At 52.1% G+C, this 24,928-nt stretch overlaps 1 protein-coding gene across 1 annotated transcript in view; it reads right to left on the reverse strand.

Annotated features, from left to right (window-relative positions):
* NCKIPSD (NCK interacting protein with SH3 domain) overlaps positions 1-24,928 on the reverse strand; it is a 56,175-nt gene that overhangs the window by 22,740 nt on the left and 8,507 nt on the right. The window contains exons 2-5 of the mRNA XM_072876154.1: positions 9,920-10,032; positions 8,956-9,157; positions 4,462-4,549; positions 1,653-2,281 (exon numbers count right to left, since the gene is read on the reverse strand). Coding sequence (XP_072732255.1) covers positions 1,653-2,281; positions 4,462-4,549; positions 8,956-9,157; positions 9,920-10,032 — 1,032 coding nt within the window. The remainder of the gene's footprint in view (positions 1-1,652; positions 2,282-4,461; positions 4,550-8,955; positions 9,158-9,919; positions 10,033-24,928) is intronic.

Genomic DNA, 24,928 nt, shown 5'->3' on the forward strand with positions numbered 1-24,928 from the left:
ATGGCCACGAAATTGAGGTTTTCAAATCCCCTCTGCAGAAACCTGGCACTAAATGACTTCTGTGGAATTAAGCTTATTGTATCCCAAGAACAGGTATTAAAGACAAAAATAACATTCAAATCTCATCCAAGGTCCAAATAACAGAAAACTGCACTTCCTAGCATGCAAGGCAGAGCCAGAGCATTTGCTTGAAACAGCTAAATTTTTGTGCTGAATCTAGATCGCACATCGACACGGTATTGTTACAGAAGTAGGAAGCAATTAACTGTTGGGTTACGGCCACAAACTGAGACTTGATGATTGCTTATAGGACCCTCTATTCAGCACAAACAGTTAACCAGATTATGATTTGATCTAAAATTTGAATGCCATTAGTTTTCCATATTCAAATGCCTCTGAACAGTTCATTATAATCTTGCCATTAGCAATGGAACTCCAGTCTTAGATGTTGATATGAAACGTACTCCTCGGGGCTGTATTCAGCAAGTGGGAGCTGAAATGTATTATCCCTGGAGCTGAAGCGGAGGGCTGCCCAGGTGCACTTTGCCATTTCAATGACTGCTGCAAGAAGCATCCTTTTATCTCCCTCCTTGCGTATCTGCAGCAGAGGAAGAAGGAATATACGACCGTTTTGGCATAAGGTTTATTTAGAACAAGCTCAAGATAATGCTCTTCCTCCAGTGGCTGAAAAACTACTTTTCCATGATTTTTTAAAAAAAGACAGGGCTGAAGCGTGTGTTATAGAATAGAGAGGTTTGCATCTATGGAAAACTATTTTTCCTCACTTTGATGAAAGACCAGGCCAGACATACAGAAGTCTTGGAGGCTCCATCGTCAAAAGGTACGAGAATCCGTGCAGATTTATAGTGTGCGTAGGCATGCTGAATCTACATGGAGGACGTGCAGCACCCCAGAAGAAAACAAGTTTATACAAGGCATTATTTTATAAAAGGTTTCTATAAAGAAGCACTTATTGCGAAGCCTCCATTTTCCTCAGCTTCTATTTGTCGCATTCATAACGGAAAATACCTCTTTAAAAAGTCACTATTCATTTCTTTCTCTGATTCTATGCTGCCACAATGGTTCTCCGCCAGCCTTCACAATCAGCGGTCAACAACTCACGTCAGAGCTTTCTCAGCGTGCCTCAAGCCCCGCTGCATCCCTTCCCACCACTGCTCTGTCACCAGCGCTGTCCTGGGGACCTGGAAGGCCGTCACCTCCTACCTGATGGGCTCCCTGGTTCCATTCACTGCCGTCCATCTCATCACCCTCTCCCCAAACCGCAGGCTCATCTGAGACACCCACCCCTCCACCACAGCCCACCAGTGCTTCCCAGCACCAAGGGCCCTCTCAGCTGGTCTCGCCTCTCACCCCCAGCTCCAAACTCAAGGTTATGCCGTACATCCGCAGCTCACTCGGGGAAGAAACTCACCTGTTTTCCACTTTCCTGCTACCAGTCCTCGGACCTGGTTTAAACCCCTGGTTCCCTTGGCTAGACATCTACCCCATCTAGCATCCCTCCCCTTTCCTTTAGGATCCCACTGCACTTCTCATCCCAAACGTCAGGAGAGCTCACTGAGCTCGTAACATGCTCTGCCTGATGCTAGGAGGTGCTTTGCAGCAGCCCCCCGGCCCAGCCCCACACGTGTTACCTTACTCTCCACCACGGAGATGAGAATCTGCTCCATGATGCTGCTGGTTGCTGGAATGGAGGTCTGGATGTGGCCGATGACCACGCCGATGGCCACACGGGACAGCTCGTAGCTGAGGTGGGTGTTCCTGCGCACCAGCTCGATCAGTTCGGCACCTATCGTCTTGGGCACGGACGCCGCCAGACCACTGGGTTCTGGTGGCACCGGCTCCACCACAGCCACGTTCTTATCCTCCAGGCAGAGGGAGTTGAAGGCATCCAGGCTTGCAGGGGGGGCCGGGGCAGCTTTCTTCACCTGAGAAGTCTTCTCCCCATCCACAGTGTGGGACCTCTGGGTCCCCCCTTCAGCCGGCGGTGCCAGGGCAGCCCTCTTGGTCTGGGGAGATTTGCTGGCCCCATCCTTTGGGGAAGTCCCGTAGCGGGAGTGGGCCACAGAGCCGGCGTCCAAATTACGCGTTATCGTGGTGTGGACACTCCGGCTGGGGACAGGGGGTGGGGTGTTGGCAGGACTGGAGGTGGCCGTCGGGAGAGCAGCCTCCGACGCAGAAGAAGCGGTGTACAAGGTATCCAGGGATGTCGTGCTTATAGAGGAGGTGCTAGAAGCTGACCCAGGGATAATTTCAATAGCATCTGAAAGGGAACAATTAAAAATGCCTTAGCAACAGCATCAAAGGAAAAAAGAAAAAAAAAAACAAGCCCAAAACAAATTGCTACAGTGCAGTCCATTAAAAGGCTCATTGTGCATGCGACCAGAGCAGTTTAACTCCTCTTCCTGCCTCGCTTATCTCAAAGCAAAATTGTACCAGTTCTCTCTGGAGCATTCACGCACAATCACCTCTTTAGAAAGGGGAAAACTACTCTATTGAGATGAATACCCTTCAAAGGGCTCAGTGTTTTACCAGGGGAAGGGAGGGAGGGAGGGACAGGACTAAGGGACAGGAAAGTCTTTTCCCCCTGGCTTAGCAACGGCCTTTTTCTGCATTCAGGATCTAAGCCCGCACTTTTGAACGATGGTGCCTGAGAATTGCAAGACACCGAAGGCTTCACACGCCAGCCCACGCCTCCTTCTTGCACGAACCTCACCGACTGCACACCACGGTTAGCACCAACGGTGAAGGAAACATTTGGCTGACAACAGCCCTAGTCTCTCCCTTTCAGCGCTCTCCAACATTTGATCACGAGCCCCGCAGCCCTGCTAGCATCCACCGCTTTCACAAGCCTCCACGTTATCTGCTCTACTGTATTTCTCCCCCCACATCTAGTTCCGACTAGCTCTCGCAGTGGTAGCTGCCCCACCTTCCAAGGAGAAAAATCCACTACAAGCAAAGAGGTGTTAAGATTTTTTTCTCTCCTTTTGCCTGGTCCAATATATATTTTTGGTAAACCTTATCCATTCATTTCTAGGGGGCAGAAATGTATCCAAGTCCTTCCCCGACTATGAAAACAGCTACTTGGGCAAACACTGGGCTACCTTCATCTAGAGCTTCACGAGAGGAGCTGATGTTGGTGCTGGAAGAGAAGGCACGCACCCCACGGGGAGCCCAGCTCGCGGGGAAGGCAGCTTCCCCCACACCCAAGGAAGGGCCGGTGGGACAGACGTGCGAAACGCCTCTGCTGCGCCTCTGCAGGCAACTCCAGCCCCTCCTGCCCCACTGGTCCTGGGAGCCCTCCACCGCTCCATCCACCGCTCCATCCACCGCTCCATCCACCGGCAGGCACAAGCTAGGCAGAAGAACAGGGCCCTTCCCTCCCACAGTGGTTCAGCATCCCGCTTTTTTCCTCCTCCTCCTCCTCACAGAGCAGCATTCACAGAATCACAGCTCCCACCATGCTTCATTAAATCAAGATACGGAGTTGAAGGAAACTAACCTTTGCGAATTCTCACCACCACAGTGAAAAATGGCTCTATACCATTACGTACCATTAAGCAAGCTGGTGCCAGCCCCAAGTTCCAGTTGACTCCCTGCAAGTCAACAGCTCTGCCCTGCTCCTCGCAAGGGGACACGGGGGGGGCTTGAGATGGGCTGTGTCACTAATGGCGTGACTGTCACGGCACGGGAGAGCACTTGGGCAAGCTGACAGCAGCTCAGCAGGACGACCGCTGCCCCTGCCAGCCCAACCGTGCCGAAGCCGGAGAAGCTCCTGCCTTGGCCTGCTCTGCTCTGAAGTGCCCAGGACCAGCAGCTCCCCTGCCTGCGGGCAGTGTATACACGGCCGTGCCCCTGGTATTATTTCTGCTCCTTACAGACCCCAGCCACCGATTTTATGGAAACCTCATCCGAGCACCGTACAAAGAGAGCACCTGACAGCCTGGGGGCCAAAAGCAGACTTGGGCCTGTCCTAAAACTGCTACCAGCGAGCTCCCCCAGTGAACTACCGCACTCTGCGCTGCCAGGGAAAACTCCCTCTGCCTTGCTGGGAGACGGCCGTGGTGTCTGTGGGAGTAAAACACCCGCACAGATCTTAAATCACCAAGGTTGCGTGCTGGCCGGATTAGCCACACGAGCAGGCAGAGAGTTTGCTCCCAGGAGACCACCACGTTTCCCAGGGCCACAGGCACCGGAGGACCAGGAGGATGCTGTACCTGGCATCCCTCCGCAGGGGCCAGGCTGCCCAGACCCTCCCGGATCAGAGAGGACATGAAGGAGCACTGGCCACTAGCCCATGATCATAAGTGTTAAAACCTATAGGAATTTAGGATATATATAAGGATGCCCTTCTAAGCACAAAGCAAAAGCATCCGGGCACCGTGACTTATATTGCCCAGCGTCGGTTTCACGCCCGAGATCTAGACAGCAGTTCGTCCTTACTTTTAACGGGAGCGGCGATCTGCGCGTTCTTGCGTTTCTCTGGAGGTGGGGGGGTGATAGGAGCAGCACGCCGGGGCTGTGGTGGGATCTATAAGGAAAGATTTCAGAGCAATCAAAGGAGGTTGACAATAAAGACATTCTCTGTTATGAAACCTTCTTTCTCGCGTGCACGTGTAGATTTGTCCTTACATCTCTCTCATCATTCAGGGAAGTTTTCTCAGGAGGACAGATATTAATAGGCGGCTTCCTAGAAGAACAAAGCAGGACTCAAGCTTGCTTCATCCCCTCCCTGTGACAGGCAAAGCAGCCCTTGTTTAATTGCTGTGTTCAGCAGCACACAGCACACACGTCGTGTAGACCTGTCAAGCAGTTACTCCTCCTTTATTCCAAATGCGATCCCACACACTCACCATGACTCCACATTACTCCCAACAGCTCCACAGAGGCTGCAAACACAGTGCGTATTTAGACACTCTTCTGGAGAGATCCATTACATCAGCTACAAATACCCTTGCAGAAAGACAAAGCCCAGGACTGGAGACACGTACATGCCTTTTACGTGCTTTCAGAGCTATTTCTGCTCATGCAGGGAGGGAGAAAATAGGGCTAGACCCTCTGTGCAATCCCACACTACCTGCTGCAAGACCCGCTGGGAAAAGCTTTTGCCAGGGAGTTGCCCTGACTCTCAGCATCCGGGATCTCTCCTGAAAGTCTCCTCCACTAGGAATGCCGAGCCAGCCGTGTATGAGCTACAGACCCGGATTCCCGCACTCATCTTTTCCTGTCAGATCCAGACAGCACGATCGCCGACATCGCTTTCACCCAGAATTACGCGTAACCTCAGGGTTAACCTCTGATCAGTAGGACACTGCTGAACACAGCGGCCAAGCTAGGTGGGAGCACGTTGCATCAATACTCTTCTCCTCACATCCCACCGGCTCGGGGCCAGGAGCCTCTTAGGGGTCTCTTAGGACTTCTGCGGTTCAGAGCCCGCTGCCTGAAACGCACCTCTGTTTTTATGGGATATTGCAATCGCTGCCTGCAGCAAAACCGCCCAGGGCAGCACGGGAAGGGAAAGGAGGTGATGGCCTGAATGTCTCAGCCAGGCTGAAGCCAGCTGGAATCTACCTACCACAGTGACATCCAGACCATCACATGGTGCCAGCTTCCCAGGTTTCTTTAGCCCTGGAAAAGAAGTTTTGCTGTGACCTGTCAGTGCTGCACAGCCCCATAACGCTGCACAGAGCGCTGCCAGTCCCCGCAGCGAAAAACTGAGACAGGCCCCTGAAAGCTCTCTATTTTAAATAGCTCAGAACAAGGAGAATGAAAAATGTACTTTTTTTCCCTGGATCCAGGAAGGGCAGAAACTTCCTCTGAAATGGGAGCAAAGATACTCCTGGAAATAAGACACCTTCAGGAGCCACCTCAAATGTTCAAGACCCGATGCCATAAGCTGACAGTACGGTGCTCACAGCCCACGTCTGGAGCCCCCCAGACAAGTGAAGACACAGGGGTTTGCACAGCTTACAAAGACTCATAAAAAGGGGTCTCTCAGTCCCTTTCTCCCACCCAACACCTGATACATCCAACCTTTTACCATGTCCCATAACAAGTCGCTTCTTTACAAGCGCCTTCAGCTGGTGGATTAGTACGAGATACCGCTGCAGGCTCCCAGCCTGAGCTCTTCTGCTCTTGTCAATCCATCCCACATTGTTCTCTGGGTAAAACGCTATACGATACTTGCATACAGCTTCAAAAATGATCCATGTCGGTCCAAAAAGAGACTGCACAGCTGAGAGAGGCCAAAGAGATCAGGAGGGGTCTCTGCATCGCGTGGCTGGAAGGCTGGTCCCAAATCCGGAAAGCTCAGCTGTGCTAAAAGCAGAGCCCTCTCTGCAGCGCGACGGAGCTAACGGCACGAGTCGGAGCTGCTTGGCACGGCACGGCCACGGTTACCGAAGCAGCAGGATTTAGCAGACAGGCAGGCTCAGAGCTTAGAGCAGCAGCACGACGTTATTTGGAGACAGCTAGGGCTGGGTCATTCCGAAGTATTTCCATGGCTTCATTAGCCCTTCCAAATTTACCATGCAAGTTTAACACAGCTATTACAGACTAGTGCTTAAATTAATAGATGTACAGCTAATGTTAGCTCAGAGCCCTGCCAGCCTCATTTAGACATGAAGCATCAGATGAATTTCCCCGTGCTGGTGCCTGCCTGAGCTGTGAGCTGCCCCACGGTCAGGAGTTGCGACGGCCATCCCCTCCCTCCGCCCCACGTCCCAGCCGCTGCGTGGGGCCAAGCGGAGGACGTACAACATCGAAACCCCCAAGGGAAGGGCAGGAAAGGGGAGAAAACATCCTCTGTCCAGCTGCCGTGGGGAAGGTGACCGTGCAGGAGTCCTTGTGGCTCAGACCCCTCCTGGCCAGAGGGGAGAAGAGGAGGGACCTTACCAAGGGTCCAGAGAGAAGCGCCTATACATGTGTCGAAAGCTCCCTTTCCCCAGGCCTCTACAAGGGGGCTGTGAACTTCCCCAAATCCACAGATTTTACCGTGTGCTTCCTCTCCTTTTCCATTCTGCAGGGACTGCTAGCAGGGGCTCTGCTCCCCGCGCTGCTTGAGACGAGAGCCGACTCCATCACAGCGCTCCCATCCCCTTCCCAGCCGGGCAGGCAGAGATCACCACCACTCCTTCAACTCTAACTCCTGGGAATTATGCTAGTATAGTAGGAATCTTTAAACAAACAAAAAAGCCAAAACAAAAAACCAAACCAATAATCCCACACCCACCACCTCCTCTAGGCAAACTCTGCCAAGCCAGACACACACTGGTCTGCAGCAAAGGCTTCTGGAGACGAGCATCACAAACCCACTGAGCACACACAAATGCAGCAGACTGTGACTGAAATACTCTGAGAGCCCAACCTCCTCCCCTGGCAGCGGGTACGTAACTTCCCCACCTTGCCACCTCACGCTAACTACGGAGGAGCTGGGGAGAGGCTCGGCACGGGTGCCATCGCCAAGTACTTCAGCCCGTTCAGCCCCGGGAGCAAAGGCACCGACAGGAAATTGGCACTTCAAATTTTACTTAAGTTTTCAGATGCAAACATTGAACGCACCCGAAAATCCCAAGCAGGGAAAAGCACGTCCCGAGACCTCTGCTTCTCCGGAGTTGGTGAGGAAGTTTAGATTTCAGTAAGTCTCTTAGGCAGCTGCATAACCAATGGAAGAAAGCGCTGCTGCTTCCTCTGGTTTAGATTCTCAAAGCGCACAGGAAATCCCTCGACTGAGCTGTTAAAATCTCAAGGAGCCCTTTCAGCATAGGGCAAAGCTGGAAGCCCTTTGACTCCGTCCTCAGAGCCACCCGGACAGAAACTGTTCTTTGTCAGCCAAGGAATCTGTCTTGCTCCTTTTAGGCAAGCGACCAAACCACAGACCAGATAAAGACAGGGAATCGGCACGGAGAATGGGCCGTAAGGGGCTCCATCCTCTTAGCCTGTCATGCATGGGCTTGAGAACGGAGCTGGTTTGGCTGCCCAGAAAAGAAAACGAATACCAAGGAGAAAAATGGGGTTTGTGAGGATTGCTGTGTTCCGCATGAGCCAGAGCTACCTTTCATCTCTGCAGACTCGCCGTTCTTCAAGTGTAAAACAAGCCTCATCTGCTAGGACTGACAGGGTATCAGTACCCTATAAACACTGCCTCCGCTTATCCCAGAGAGATGAAGAAAAACTACAGTGCATGTGTTCATCTACAGGGAAAAAAAAAAATCTCCGTGCTCATCCTTGCTTGGCGCCTTTAGCCCCAACACCCAGCTACGCCTACACAGCGTAATCGGCCGCATCAGTCATCCCCAGCAACTGCTGCATCTCTCCCGGGCCGCTACATTGAAGCCTCGCTGGCGCCGCGCAGTAACCTTGGAACTGCGTGCCGCCGAGAGAAAAAAAAATCTGCTCTAAATCATATTTCCTGCAATTTACCTTTAATTCATCATGACAAGCAACATTCAGACAAAGCAGGATCTTTGGGTTTTGTTTTTTTTTTTAATGTTTTGAGTAGTAAAAATAGGCAGCCACAGCAGATAAAATGCTTCAGGACCAAAGATTTTGTGCAGATTTAACAAGGGGGAAACAAAGCAGTGCTGAGTACTCGGAGGGAGTTCTGCTGCTCACGTCAAAACTGTTTTTCAAAGTATTCTCTGGGGAGCTTGCAACTCTTCTAGAAAGTTGTCAAGAGAGTCACACAATATAGAACGGATCTCCCACGTCACCGTAAAACCACGGACCCTCAAGCATGCCAAAAAGCATCACAAGTGTAAACGGCAGAGGGACTGTTCCAGACTTCTTAGAGACAGCATCAATTTACACTGCAGTAATCCCAGGTAAGCAGCACAAACACGCGATTTGTGACTTCAGCTGCAACGGCATTTTATTAAACAGGACAAGTGACGTCACACCACCAAAGCAGGAACCTAGAAAGCGTCCAGCTGCTGTTACCTGATAGAGACCTTCATCCTCCTCCTCAAACTCGGTGTTTGGAAGACTGTGATGGCGCTCGTATCCTGTCCGGCACACCCCGTTGGGCTGCCGTGCCACATCCAGATGGTGATCGCTGGAGGACTGCGTCATAACCATCCCCTGCGGGGTGGGAGAGTGACCTTTGCGGGACACGGTCTCCTTCCGGTGATGGATCAGTTTTCTGAAACGGAACGACATCAGGAACAACAAAGCTAAAGGAAGGGAGCGACTGCGCCGCAACATTTAAATTATATTTTTAAATGATTTATTGCATTTGGGCTATATATACCAGAATGGGTCACGTTACTCTGAACACCAACTCCAGTTTCATTAAGAACTAAGGAAGCACTTCTGGGGGAGGAAGGAAGAGGCTTTGCAAGAGCCCATGATTTATTCATCAATTCGCTGGAGAAAAATGCCTCTTCCTTGGGGGAGAGTCACATATTGCATTGCGAGCTTCAGAAATTGCCTGCGCTTTAGAATCGCTGTTCAACTGAGATTAAACCAGCGTGCCTCAGCGCAGAGCGTGAGGTGTCAGAGAAAAACAAAAAATCTCCTCACAAGCAATTATTTGAGAACGTATTAAGGACCTTGTGCCACGGGCCAACAACCTCTACAGTTCCTGGCTGGTAGAGAGGAGAAAATGCATTGGGAAAGGTTTTGGATTTCTCCTCCAAGCCTACAGAAGAGAGCTTTCTCTTCTTTGCATGCGCAGGGATAGAGGGGGGAGACCGAGGCACCGCTTCGCTGGACCCAGTTGACAGAGGAGCAGCCCCGGCTACCAGCTCAAACGCTGGGAAGCTCTCCGAGTGCATGAGCACTCTGCAGCGCAGGGACTCAAATCGACGACGTCCAACTTGACCCCCAAGAACAGAAAAGCCACCAGCATCACACGCTGACCACCCTCCATCTGCCATCTCTCCCAGACGCCCGTCATACTTACTGGAGGACATCTCTCTGCTCCAGGTTGTACTTTCCCCCGTTCTTCATTGCCGCGTTGTGCACAGCTTCAATGGCACGGTCAATAGACTGGAGAACCACATCTTGCTCCAGCACCTGAGGAACACAACATCCCGCACGTTATTGCGCTGCTTCAGCTGCGGTTCTTTTGCACCAGAGCTTACGGCAGGCGAGCCCGCGGTGCGTGAAACCCGCAGAGCAGGCACCGCACGAGCCAAACGGCCAACAAACAGCTCCCAGAGCCGGAACCCCATCTCAGCACCATCTCACTTTTCCCTCCTTCCTCCAAAGGAAGGATATTTGAAGCTGTGCTTCAAACTGAGCCTGCCCATTCGAGGTTTACGTTTGGAAAAGAACGTCACTGTTACAAGCACCCAAGTCCAGCGATCACTACAAGAAGACCAGAGGCAGAGCTTCAGACCCATGCAGCAGCTCTGAATATTCAGCCTGCTGCAGGGAGCTTTCAAGATCCCACTGCAAAGCCCAGCTTATCCCAAGCTCAAGTCTTTCTGCTCTCGATGCCCTGCTATGGAGCAAATACACAGCTGTGAGTGTTACAGACCTAGTCAAAATCTGGTGACCTTCAGAGTCCGTTGGCTCTGGGTTTGCATTTTTGCTCACTTTTTTCTCGGTGGTTTTTATATTTGTTTTGCAACTTGAAGTGCCTTTTCCAGATCTCCACCCAAACTGTCATAGCAACATTTATTCCTCCTGCCAGCCAGTTTAGCACTCGTAACTGCAGCTGAAATAAACACCAGCCTTGAAGCAAGAAATACCAAAGACGTCATTCCCCGGGCTGACACAGGAGGCTGGGAGAGCTGTGGCGAAGGGGCACGGGAAGGTAAAGCAGGTTTCCATGCTTAGGACATTCTTCAAGGCTTTGTTGATCGACAGCGGACATGCCCTCAGAAGAAAAGACCTTTTTACAGGACGAAGGCTGAAGGCAAAGGACATGCTACCGAGCCTTTGCCCCGGATCCAGCAGACCCACAGGTCTTCCATAAACTGCTGCTGGTGCCTGCACCGTCCGTTCGGTGCCACCGCCGGCAGCCCCAGCCCGTGCACGCCGGGGAGGAGCAGGAGAGGAGAGGAATGGTCGGACTCCAGCGCTCACCGCAGCTGTTTGAACGCTAAAACCCCCTTCACTTTCGCTCGCTTTTCCCCCCTCCCTGCATCAGAGCAACCATTTATCCAGCCAAGGAGCGGCTGGAATCTCATCAAGGATGCACCTTAATTGGCCTTCGGAGGCTGCAGAGCAGCAGAAGGCAAGCCCTCCCCGCCGGGGCTGAAAGTGCCTGCCTCCATCGCACCGGCATGCAGTTTTCTGATAACATGCTATGTATTATTTATATCCTGATTAATTACTAAACCAAATGTGAATTAACAGCAACTGCAGACTCTGGGGAAAAAACAAAACAGAACAAAACAACAAAACCCACCTCCAAACAAGGTGAGGATGAGAGGCCCCCTCTGCAATACTCAGCTTTAAAAAAGAAAAATTTAGGAGGGTTTTTTTTTTGTTGGTTTGTTTTCCCAAGAAAGAGAGAGAGGGAGAAAAGCAACTGGGAACAACTTTAAAAATAAAACCAGGTATGTTAAAATACATCTACCGAATTCATTAAAGTATCAGATCAAGGACAAAACCAACGCTCAGAGCCCAACTTTGGGATGCAGCCTCCAAGCAGCCCCGCATGGCCGAGGGAGCGTTTCACCAGCTCCAACTACAGACCTGAGTACGGAAATGGAGCAAAGCTCATTTGAACACCTTTAAAGGAGCACTGGAAGGAAAGGCAAGTTACTTCAGGGAACGCACCTCATTTTCTGAGGAAATAAGAGAAAACTATGGCAAGCTGCACCCTTTCTCTGCAAAAGGGGAGCAGCGCAGAAGTCTCCAGCGCTGCTGTCCCCAGGGCAGTGCCCGCGCCGCCTGCCCGCCCTCGTGCCGCTCCCACCCCAAAACTCGACACAGCTCCTGCTACGGCCTCCAAACTCCCGCCCTGGCACGCTCCCCGATCCCCCGCTTGTAGTCCCCCCGCATCCTCCACCGTCCCCTCCAAAGCCACCCCTCCGCAAGACGCACCCCTTCGTGCCGCCTTCTCTCACGCTCCCCAGCCTGCCAGGCTTTCACCCATATGGGTTTCCACCTTTCTCAGTCTGATCTTCCCAGGGAAGATCACGGAACGGAGCGCCGAATCCTACTGAACGGCTCAGCGTCTCTCCCCGAGAGCCTGGCGATGTCATCCGCAGGAATCCACGGGCTGGAGCTGCTACTCGCTGCGCGATGCCATTTGTTACGGAGAGGGCGCTTCTTTTCTGATAAAACACAGCATTTTCACACTAACACAGCAGCGCTGTGACAACCGGCTTTTAGCTGCTGTGAGCCTTCCTTTGTCGCCGCTCCCCAACCCTCTATTAACAGGGCCCTGTCAAAAGGGCTGGAATAAAAAAAGCAGCGTTAACTTGCCACTTGCACTTTATGACATTGTGGACGCTGCTCATAAATCACCTCCTTCTCCCTTGCTCAGCTGAGCTGGTCAGGGGACAGGGTCTTCAGCACAGGGGCCGCCTCGCATTCGGGGTTTGTAGGACGTCCAGCATTGGGGATCCCCTGTGCTATAGTCATAAACTTAAAAAATTAGAAATCAGTATCCTGGATAAATCATGTGATTAGAAGGAATCCGCACGTTCCTTGGGTTAACCAAAATGGCACTGTCTGTTTGAAGAGATGGACAAAAAAAAGCACGATGCGGTTAAAAGGAGCATGGGTTGCGCGGGGGCAAAAGTCAGGTTTGCCAATGTCTCCCCTACAATCTCACAGAATCACAGAGTTGTAGAGGTTGGAAAAGACCTTTAAGATCATCGAGTCCAACTGTAAACCTAACACTGCCAAGCCCACCACTACACCATGTCCCTGAGCACCTCATCCAAACGTCTTTTAAATCCCTCCAGGGATGGCGACTCAACCCCTTCCCTGGGCAGCCTGTTCCAGTGCTTGAGAACCCTTTCGGTGAAGTAAAATTTCCTAATATCCAGTCTAAACCTCCCCTGGCGCAACTTGAGGCCGTTTCCTCTTGTCCTATCACTTGTTACCTGGGAGAAGAGACCGACCCCACCTCTCTACACCCTCCTTTCAGGCAGCTGTAGAGAGCGATGAGGTCTCCCCTCAGCCTCCTTCTCTCCAGGCTGAACAACCCCAGGTCCCTCAGCCGCTCCCCATCAGCCTTGTGCTCCAGACCCTTCCCCAGCTCCGTTGCCCTTCTCTGGACACGCTCCAGCCCCTCCATGTCTCTCTGGGAGTGAGGGGCCCAACACTGAACACAGCATTCGAGGTGCGGCCTCACCAGTGCCCAGCACAGGGGCACGATCACTGCCCTGCTCCTGTTGGCCACACGACTTCTGATCCAAGCCAGGATGCCATTGGCCTTCTTGGCCACCTGGGCACACTGCTGGCTCATGTTCAGCCGGCTGTCGACCAACGCCCCCAGGTCCTTTTCCGCCGGGCAGCTTTCCAGCCACTCTTCCCCAAGCCTGCAGCGTTGTACGGGGTTGTTGTGGCCCAAGTGCAGGACCTTGCACTTGGCCTTGTTGAACCCCATACAATTGACCTCGGCCCATGGATCCAGCCTGTCCAGGTCCCTCTGCAGAGCCTTCCTCCCCTCCAGCAGATCAACACTCCCGCCCAGCTTGGTGTCATCTGCAGACTGACTGAGGGTGCACTCGATCCCCTTGTCCAGATCATCGATAAAGATATCGAACAGAACTGTTCCCCAGGGCTCTGTGCTGGGGCCAATCTCTCCTCCCTAGGACTCAGGGGAGGACCAGCTCACAGCAGTTCAGGATAACGCACGTGCCTCGCCGTTCTCCCCACGCAGCCTAGGGAGAGCAGTCACTCCGCAGCGCTGGCAGGGGACCCCTGCCCGCATCCAGCATCCGAGGATGCTCGCGGCTGGGACACGGGCGGGCAGAGATCCCGAGCGGCGCGGCCGGGCAGCGCACGCGCTCGCAGGCAATCCTGGCAACGCGCGGCTCTACGGCCCGCGAAAGAGAGGGGTCACAACCCGGCACCAAGGTGACGGAGCTGAGGCAGGAGAGGTTGGTGCCCAGAAGCCTGCTCTCGCCCCTGCGCTGGGATCCAGCCCCTGCCCCCTCCCACGCCCCGGGATACAGAGATGAAACCCTGCTCATGGCGGGCTAAGCCGAGGCTCACACGGCAGCAGGGGAGCGCATGAAAAGAGCATCGCTGTACAGCGTGCTGTCAGAGGAGACGTACCAAGTAAAGCCCAGGAATTCGGCGGGATTTACTGAGGCTGTGCCGGTAACCGCAGGGGTGGGGGCTGGCAGAGCCCCGAGCAACCACTGCAGCACACTGGCTGTTAACTACCTCCGTCACCAGTTACCAGCTCGCCGGCGGCACAGCCACGCCAGCGGCTCCCGAAACGTGGAGAAGGCGGCAGGGAAAGGGTAATGGCGGTGGTGGAAGGTGCCGGCCACGCGTGCCCGCCCTTACAGGGCGAGGGCAGGGGTCTCCTGGGTCGGTGCGGGGTGGCACAGGTACCAGGCTGCGGCCAAGAGGCATCAACGGGACACCAGCTTCTGCCCAACAGTCCACGAAAACAGAGGGGTATTTTGGTGAGGTATTGATCCACGTTCACATGGCATCTCACCCCAGAAAGGAGTGGCCGCTACTCCCTCTATCAGATATTTCTGGTTTAATCAAATAAAACGCTGCAGCAGAGAAACGCTGGGCTCTATAAACAGCCCGTCACGGCCAGCCTGGCTACACCAAGAGGCAGGGGAAGAGCAGAGCAGCGACCCGGACGATCACAGGCTAGGCTGGCTGTTGGGGTGCCATGCCAGAGAACCGGCGGCACCGCCGGCACCCTGCAGGAACACGTTACAGCTCAATTAGAGCCATGCATATCAGCCGGGAAATAGAATTTCTTCCTTCATAGCCCAGTGTAGGAGAATCACAGAAGCATCAATAAATCATTACTTCCTCCCTCCTTGCTAATAACACGAGCAAACAAAGGGCTTCCCCAGAGCCCGCTGCCGATTTCCTCCTGCCCCTGTCCGCAGGATGGGGCTCCCCACCCGACGAGGGACAGAGCCAGACCGCAGCACGGTCCTGGGGTGCTCCGCATGCCCCCCGGCCCGAGGCAGGCGGGGAAGGGACGCCTTTCCCAGGGCCAAAGCCAGGCTTTTAAGCAGCATCCTTCTAGGATGTCTCTAAGCATCTAAGGGTACCTAAGCGTGGCCAACGGGAGGCACGGCCGTGCACAGGCAGGAATGCATTCACCCCCACGGCTCACATTGCTCTCATCTTCACTGCCGCGAGAGCAGCCTCCCCAAAGAGAGCGCGCGTGCACGGGACGCGTCAGACACCTCTGCTTCCCCACGAACGGGCTGATGAGAGACCCGAGCGTTTCGGAAAACGCTATCGGTGTCCTTGCTGCGCAGGCAGCACGACCTCCTCTCCTGCTCTGCCGCGGCTATCGAAAACATCGCCCTCCTCCCTCTTCATTTTGAGTCCTTCCACAAGTACCGCCGGCGTTGTTTAAATGCACTCGCACAGAAGAACTTGCTCAACAGTCTAGAATAATCATACCTTTCGGAAAAGCGTTTTCTAGACAAACAGGCTGACAGCTACATCAGCGCAGACAGGCTGAGCCACCCTGCGCGTGCGAGACTCCCACGTTTATGACAGTGGCCCATTAAGGTACGGCAGGCTTTTCTTTGCCTCCGCAGGGGGCTGATCCAAGAAAACATGGCATTTTTTTTCCTCCTGCTTCCCCAGTTTTCAGTGATCAAAGGCGTTCGCTCTTCTGCGTGCGCAGGCCCCGGTGCCCTCATGCCAGCAGCTGCTTTTGCGGCCGTAGGGGTGCCCAGGCAGGGCTGCTGATTTTCACCCTCATGTCATCGCTCCGGCTCTCGCAACACAAAAACAAAAGACAGACAAAGTTTTGTCTCCAGTGACAGCTCAGTTTTCATGCAGCTGCACCGACACGGACCACTGCTGAAATGAGGATATTTATCCCGCTGGCGTACACAGGCACAGGCTGGTTCTTTGTTAACTCAAATCAGAGACGAACGCCACCTCTTAGGTCACACGCCGTTCGTCCCCAGTCACCGTTAGGCTGTCTGCACGCTGTATTCCTTCCAGATTTAAATGATTGCTGCAGCAATTTACAAAAATCAACCAGCCTTTGTCCGCGGCAGAGCGATGTACCAGATAGGGGTCCCCCCTTCTGAACCACCCAGCTCAAACAAACGGGCTGAGTTTTGGTTTTTGCATTGCTGTTGGAAATTCAGCTCCTTTCTTTTCCCCTTTTTGCAGCCCCAATGAGAAATTTTTAGTCCCCAGGCTGCTGGCTAAGAGCTATGCATTAACTTATTCTTGTCGGCATGAAGATATTGTGCCTTGTAGCGCTTAAAAATGCACGATAAAAACGCAAGTGAAACAATGGGCAACTGTCCTGGTTACCGAGCAAATAAGATGAGAAAAGCTCCAAACAAACCTGCACCATCTCTGAGTCACTACCGAGCTAACAAAGACATGGCTGAGCTCTTCTGACAAAGAGGCAGCCCAGAAACAGAGCTGGCATTCCTGCTGCTATGCTATAGCGGGTTTCTAACAGATCGGTGTTTTTCCACTGTGCGCTGACAGCGGCCGCTCGAGCGGAGAGCCTGCACGAATGAGAAACGCAGAGCAAGAATAGCCGGGGAAAGGGCTGAAGTTGCGCAAATCGTGCTAAAGCAAAAGGCAGAGTTCCTGGCAAAAGAGCTACGCTAACTAGGGACAGTACAGGCAGGAGCAGCATTTGGAATAACCAAAACCCTGAAGGCAGAGGGATGCACAACCACCAAACTTCAAATAATTTCTCTCCCGGGAGCAGGCAGCTTCGCAGTCAGAGAGAAGGGGGCAGAGACACGCTGAGGAGCAACGCGGAAATTTCCAAGCTGGAAATGCTTCGTCCTGGGTCTCTCCAGCCACGCTCAGACCCTGTTGACTGGCCACGATGATCAGAATCGGCCACCGATTCCTTCCCCTCGTAATTCTGCACCCTCCAGTAACCAGAACACGTCTCTTAAGCCAAAACACGCTAAGAGGATAAAAGCGGAGACAGAAGTTTTTAAAATAAAGCAGTCCACACATCCTTCCATACCTTGCCGTTCTCTGCTGCCTTAATTCTTACCGCTCTCGGTGCTTCGGGGGCCTTTGGCTCAGCCTGTCGCAGGTGAACGGCCGCCAAAGAGAGCTGCCCCTCTCTTTAGGGTTACCTGTCCGGCATCCTTTGGACACATCGTCGTCAAGCCAAGCCAATATCAGACACGATCAGCACTGCATCTGTGCAGGGGAAACTCATGTTTCTACTTACATATATGTATATCTAAATTATACACACACACACATATATTAGAGCTACGATCTACACTGAAAAAGAAAACTGCAGATAGCCTCTACTTTGATGAAAGCTCAGGATTATGAACCAGGATATATCAAGGTGGAAAGGAAAGACGCTGCAGTGAAGCGCTAGCAGTTATTCTAGGACTTTTGACATATTAGCATTAAACGTTGCAAAAAAAGAAGGGGTCGTGCCAGTCTGCACAATCTTCAGTTTGGTAGCCCAAAAAAACCCAGTACAGATGCCCTTTGCTCACTGAGATTCAGCACAGCTCCTAGATCACTTGCATGCAATTAGCACAGGTACATAAGAAAGCCCCTATATTAAGTATGATGAAAAATGCAACTAATTTCTAACTTCCCAGAGTGCTGGGTAGACTACAAGGTGCTAGCCTCAGCCCATCTTTGACTGAACTGGCAAAAACATGGATGTGGGCTGAAGACCCAGCCACAGAAACAGTCTCTGCAGTTAATCAGGTTTGCCAAGCGTTGCCGGGACAAGGGGCAAGGACAGAGCCCAGAGGAAGAAACGAGCCTGGGAAACCGTGCAAGTTCTGGCTCCTCCTCTGGCATTCAAGGAGGAAGGTTTGGTTTTCCCCAAAATCTATTTCCATAGCAGAGATTGTAGCAAAATGCTGGAAAGGTGACAGTCATACAAGAGGCAGGACCAAGAAATTCCAATTTCTGCCATGTTCAAGAGAACTCTCTCCTTTCCCATTCGCCTCTGCCCTGGAGCACATTTCCAGCACGTGAGGATCGAGTAAGTAAAGTCTCCAGGGGTCAAGCAGGAAAAACTGCAAGTGGGTTTGCAATTCCACCGATGCGCAAAGACAGATGCAAGAGAAGAGCACGTATGGACGTGTTAACCGAAAGGGACTTTCCTCCTGCGTGCCAGACTGGCATTGCTTTAACAGCGTGCAGTTACGCGTTTGAGAAAGAGGTAATAACTCGAGATTCATCTCGCAACAGAATTTGCGATTTATCAGCTTTTCTTCCAAAATCCTCCCTCTCCCGTGAGCAACCTTCCGGCAAGGGACAGAAGGCAGCAAACCGCAGCTACGACGCTCGTTGAGCACGATTACCGTGTTGCCCGAACCCAAAACGATGGACAAATTGTAAAGCGTCTCTTATTGACTTAAGAGGAAAGGGGAGACTGGAAAAGAAAACCGACCTGCCGTCTCGGCCCCAGTGAACACGGGAAAGCAGAGCCCGCAGCAGGCACAGGCGCACAACCCGGGAACGCTGGCCAGGCACGAAGGAGAAGGGCAAGGAGGGTGGACAGGTCTCCATCCGAGGGAGCGCAGAGCCTCTGGGCTTGGGCACAAACGATTCGAGTTTGCCACCCAGCGAACAAGTGCAGCTTTCTGGTATCCGCTGCAAAAACAGCCATATGTACTTTATTAAAGCCACTAACGAGGGAAAAGAGCTTCCATCCTCACGGGGCAAACACAGGGAAGTCACCAGCTAGTTTTATTCCTGGACAGATGTAAATTGCACAAAATTGTAAACCAGACGCGAATCCCCAGGATCTTTTCAGCAGCACCGGGACCAGAGCTGCCAGGCCCGGCACAGCCGGTGCTCCTTCCCGCAAAGCTGCCACTGCGACGACGAAAACCTGCCTTGCATTACCATGAGCAAACCTGAGAGAGGCCTTGGAAAGTTCTCCCCAGATAAAGATGATTCCAGTCGGAAGGATCAAAGGCAGCTTGCTTGCTGCAGGATCAGTTAATAGTCTGGCTAGAAAATAATTTTCCTGTGTCCTGGGCTCTGCACACAGCGTAAACGCTGCTTCTTCTGCCATAAAGGGATGCAGCTCCCCCCGCACACCCCAACATAAAAAGAAAGCCAGCAGGGCAGGACCAGAAACCACATTAACTCATACAGAAAACCCAGTGCTTTCCTCTGTAATGAGCATTTCTCTTCTTCAAGCTACTTGCTCATCCTACCCGAAACGCAGCTCATTGCAGTGATGCGATCAGATCGTATCTGCGACCTACTGAAATAAAACGACCCCCAAACCACCCTATGGAAAAGCCCGAGTATTTGGTATCAGGAGTAGAATTGCTCCAAGCAACCGCAGAGTAACAGCAAGCAGAAAGGCTGGGTTTATGCTCAAAGAGAGCAGCTCCACGCTCCCACGGAGAAAACCTTGTTCCAAGGTGGAGGGATCACTTACAAACAGCCCTTTCACCATCATCCCCTCACACAGCTCCCAGGCACATCAGACAGACCAAGATCCTTGAGGACTTCTCCCTCTAATGATGTTCCAGGCCAGGGACCCAGGAGAGCAAGCACACTTACAAAGTTCCTCCAAAGTAGGCGCCCAAAAAACCCCTCATTTCTATATAATGTTCCCATAATATGGATCTCACCAGCAATTTCTCTTCTGTCCACAGCCCCCCCCAGGTCACAGGCACAGGAATCTGAAATATCAGTACTAGGGAACCCCAGGATACCCAACCACCTCCTCCCCAACATTTTCAGGCTGTACAGACCAGCCCCCCTGTGCTGGGCAGGTACTTCCCAGCATGGGAATCCCAAACGAGTCTTCCACCCGAGCAGAACGGCACGTCCAGTGCCGGCAACCTCCCTCCGGCTGCCAGCAGCCTTCACGACTTCAACCTGGGTACAAAATACTCATTAAGGGATTTAAACACCAAGTATGACAGCCAGGCTCCCAGTCAAAGATAACCCTCCATTGGCTTTCAGGTGGGCCATTGCAAAGCTAAGGCAAGAAGGAACAGCTCCTTCTGAAAGAAAACAGGCATCTTCCTCGCTCCCCTACCACGGCTTTTGGTCGCTCTACATTTCGACACGTTCAGAGCAGGGCTACCAAACAGGGGATGCTATTCATGCTTCTGGCTTATTAGCGCTATACACAAAAATTACATGGTTAGGTGTGCTGGCTCATTATAGCAAAGCCATTTAAAGACTGTTGAGGGTGCAGGTGCAGGGGGTGTCCGACGGGCTGAAATACTCCACGCGGGCTGCGCTGTCAAGAGGTAGATCATGTTAATTGACCGCAGACAAAATCCCCAAGTATGCCAGCGTGCTTGTTAGCTGAGAGCTGCTCCTGCAAGCAGATTTATTCCTGGTGAAGTGGATGTTTCTGCTGAAGTAATCAGCACCCAGACACTCCCCAAAATCCAGGGAGTCAATGCAGTCGAGCTTTATTGGGACAATGATAAAGCTAATGCTAACTCATGCCCGAAAATAAATGAAGATACACCGAGATCTATAGCGGTGTCTTACAACTACCACTGTTACATGCGTGATCATAAAGACAGAGCATTATCCAAAAAACCCCCCCAGAAAATTGTGAACTAAAGAGCCTGCAGCCTCCCAAGCTGCTTTTTGGCTGGCAGACAGCGGGAGCGGACAGCACGCGATTTTTCTGTGCTACAAAACTTAGACTGACAGTTTCCATTGACCTACAAAAGTACCTTGAGAACTGCAAGTTTAGCTATGTTTATCAGAGGAATGAGGCTAACTTGCTGTTATCTCCAGATTCAGTTCAAGAACAAATTCTGGGGTTTGTTTAGTGGGCTTTTTTACCTTAAAAAAAAAAGATTAAAGGGTTCAAGTGGATTTGCTGACATTTCACCTATGAGGAAGTAGGAGGTGAGTCACGGAAGAAAAGCAATTTATTAGTGTCCCATGCTATCTGCAGGGAAAAAATAGCCTACTGCTCTCCCTGCAAGTTATAATCCCATCTCCTATCGCAGCTTAGAGTGGCACAGGCTCCCCAGAAAACACGAAGAAATGGGAACAGGAGGGGAATGTCCTCTCAGGACATTGTGCTACAGGCAGCAGAACAGCCATAATCCTGTTTTCCTCACTTCCCGAGGCGGTGAACAAGAAAACCTGCATTTGTTGGACTGTTCACTTCTCACGCGCAAAACTTTCACCCAGCTCACGCCTCATTACAGCATCGCTCGCTCGCATCCGCCTCTTCACGTGCCACATCCACCCACGCCAGCATCCGCCTCGCTCAGCGGCATCGGCGAGAGCGAATTGCCGTATCTCAGGAAATCTTCCCAGCCCATCTCCAGTGGGACAAATCCCGCAGGAAAGGAGATGGCCAGGACTCGGCTCACCCCCACCCGACCCAGGGAGGAGGTCCGGAGCAGGACCTCTCCGGTGCACAAGGGGCAGAGGAGGTGGTGGAAGCTGCACGACAGCAAGCGAGGGGCTACAGTACCTCTCGAGCTGTGTGGGTTGCACAACCCACGGGCACGCTGCCTCTCTTCCCCCACCCCAAACTCCTCCAGGTCGAGGCCGATCACCCTTTGCCACTCGTAACTCCCCACGGCCCAGCTACGAGAGGGTTGGGTGGTCCTCCACCTCTGAAGAGTCACACAAGACCAAACATTGCCAACAGTGGCTTTGTTGGGAGAACTTTTTTGCTCAGCCATTAATAGTATAGTAACAGTGTTTAAAAGCTTTTAAAGTGATCAGAGCTCAATATCATTTTGAGATCTTAAGCTTCTGAACGAGAGCTCAAGAATACAGCCAGTTCACGCGTGTTCGTGCATGTAAAAGCCTCAGATGCCGGCCCATATCACTGGGCAATGCTTCTAAGGGAGCCCGAGACCACAGACAAGATGATGTTTCCCAAAACTGGATGTTGGAGGGGTTTCTTTCCATCCCTGATGCAAAGAATTATACTGTGCAGGCCCCTTGATAATAACTGCACAATTATTTCAACGCTGCTGCTATCTCTTGTCATCAAGCTAATGGAAGACAGACATATGAAATCAATTCAAAAAACAAATTAAAGGAGATGCATTTTTCAGTTTAAGTCAATAAAGGTGATTCTGGGGCGGGCAAAAACTTCATTACTCAGAACCCAGCACTTCAAGGGATGTTGTTGTTTTTTTGATGTCAAATAGAAAGTCTTCAGCTACAACACTTTGAATCGGCCAGGCTCAGGGAAATCCCTAAGCTTCTGCATTAAGTAGGTAATGAATTTTTATGATCATCCTTCTTACTTGAGGTACTCGGTTTTCATGCAATTATTCTTTACATGCTAAAAACGTGGGCTTCCCTGATACTTGAGCTTCTCCCCACATATTCCTCGGGGACAGCCAAGCCCGGGCACGGAGGGAAAGGGACTGCGGACCTGCCTTCCGGGTGCGATTTATCATCTGGGCATAGCACACTCGATGTTCAAACCATGGTACCCCTCCATCCCCCTGCAAACACACACCCTTTCCTCAGGAGGAGAGGGAAAAAGGGTATCTCCAAGCAGCCTGGAAAACCACAACATTCACTGAGTTTACCCAAAAAGGAATTGTCACCACAACAGACCGAGAGGCCACGGAGGCTTGCATTCATCTGCTCGGTGGGGAGCTTCAACTTGATCTCTTTAGGCAGCCATCTGGTTTGTACAAGAGCTGCCACGGTTCCCCGTACAACCATCGCTGCACACAGACACCGCACTGAACTCGACTGACGGAGAGCCCTCCGCCCTGAAAACCTGTCCACCATCGCTTCCATCTTCCACGTGCAAGTGGGTGAAAGTCGCCTGCGTGGTCCACCAAGGCTTCTTCCCACCTCCAGAGGAGGACGCAACTCGGCGGCTGAGCTGTCGCTGGCAGCACGGGCAGAGGAGCTCGAGGGCAGAGGAGCTGGAACAGGCAGCAGGAACGGTGGGAAGTAACCCGACCGCAGCAGCAGCTGTGGGTCTATCGCCCCACGCGCAAACCCAGCAGATGAGAATTCAAGACCTTTTCATCAAGGCATCATCCCAGCTTCCAGGTGATCCCCTCCTCCTCGTGGGCGAGTGCCTATTTTTGCAGCTCTTGCCTCATCTTCTCCCTCATCCCTTTGTTTTTAATTCAATATAATAGAAGGTTTGGAGCTGGGGCCTGCCCTCAGGTTTCCATACTACAAGGCACTGTCCCCACTTGTACTAGAAAAAAACCCAAGAAATAATTAATAGCTATTACTTAGAAGAGATCTAATCTGAACCTCAAACCAATGATTTAGCAAGAAGCGATCTGCAGCCTGGAATTATCTAGCATGCATAGTCCAACAGCTTTTTTTTTTTTTTTTTTTTTTTTTTTAAATTGAACCTCTTGAGTAGCTAAACAAACTAAAACATCAGCCTATGCTGGCATTTCCAGATCACAGGCACAAAAATCACTGTCTCGCAGACCGCCTTCGTGCACACCAGCCTCAGCAGGAAAGGGGGACGAAGCAGGGTAGGTGGGACCCCATCGGCAGGACAGCACGGACAGACACCTATTCAAAAGCACCTCTTGCTAGCAGGAAAGGCAGTCTGAGCCCGGGGAACGGGCTCACCACGCTCACAGCTGGGTGACATTGCCCCTTCGGCTGTACCAGACGGACAGGAGGAAGGACACAGGCTTCACAACTCGGTCATCAAGAAGTAAGCAGCTTCCAAGGAGGAAGAGAGCGACAACTTCTTCTAAACAACTTCAACAGGTAAACAAATAACCAGGAAAAACAAACCCATGAACTTCCCACCTCATTCTAAAAAGCCCACGCTGCCAAAACGTTACTTCCCCTTCTCGCTTAAGCGTTACGATAGAAGAGGACAAGCATTAGTACTTTGTTCCCTTGCAAGGGAAGCAAACGGCTCTGCCAAGTGAGCTCTGCATCGCAGGGCACGAAGACAGAAGAGCTGAAATGAAGCCAACGCTCCTCTCCTGCTGCCGTGGGTCTTGTCTTTGGGACAACGCTATTTCTGCGTTAGCGTCAACGGAGCTTTGCCCAGAACAGTGCTCAACAGCCCCGTGGCAGGAAAGGGAAGGGGAGTGGAGAGAAACAGTCATGACATGCAGTCATGAATCGGGTCCTCTGTTCCACTTCTCACACAGCAAGCTTCAAAGCTCTTTAAAAAAAAACACACCAAAGGTTTTGCCATGTGATAAAAATCAAGACAAATTAGGCTTGACAAGTAAAGGTCAAAACTTTATTTGTGAGCCACCGGCCAGGAAAGCAAAGCGATGCTCCTCCAGAAGCAGGACCAGGACCCACCACAATTCCCACAGCTCAAGACCAGAGGCAACAAGGGTGATCAGGCTCCGCAGAAAGAATTTCCAGCGGACCTAAACAGACTGTTACTTCAAATGAGATTTTTTTCCTCTAAATACAACGAGCATTTTGCAGCTCCAGATGCCAACTCACGGAGAAAGCACCAAGCGGGGTCCTCCCGTAGGGCCGGCTCCCTGCCACCGCGCAGGGACCAAACTGATTCTTGCGCCCCGTTAGCAGGAGCACTCAGGAGCAGCCCCAGCAGCGAGCTCAATTGTTCCTCCTGGGCCTTGTGACGCTGCTTTGTCATCTCCACTCACCAGGCCAGCCCTGGAAATGGGACCTCCTTCCCCATCAGAGGTTAACGTCCATCAGCACGGTAGTCTGCACGCACAGCCTCAGCAAAGGCAACAACAGCAAGCACGAGCAGCAGCGTACCACCAGCCCAGCTGGACCAGCATCTCTCCCCAGCCAGCCCAGCTGGACCAGCATCTCTCCCCAACGGCACCACAGCAGTCTCCACCACGTTTTCTCATCACCGAACACCGTCCGGTGCAGGCAGCGAGCGGCACAGGCAGCCCTGCCCCGT

Source organism: Ciconia boyciana, chromosome 11 (assembly GCF_034638445.1).
Source record: "Ciconia boyciana chromosome 11, ASM3463844v1, whole genome shotgun sequence".
NCBI lineage: Eukaryota > Metazoa > Chordata > Aves > Ciconiiformes > Ciconiidae > Ciconia > Ciconia boyciana.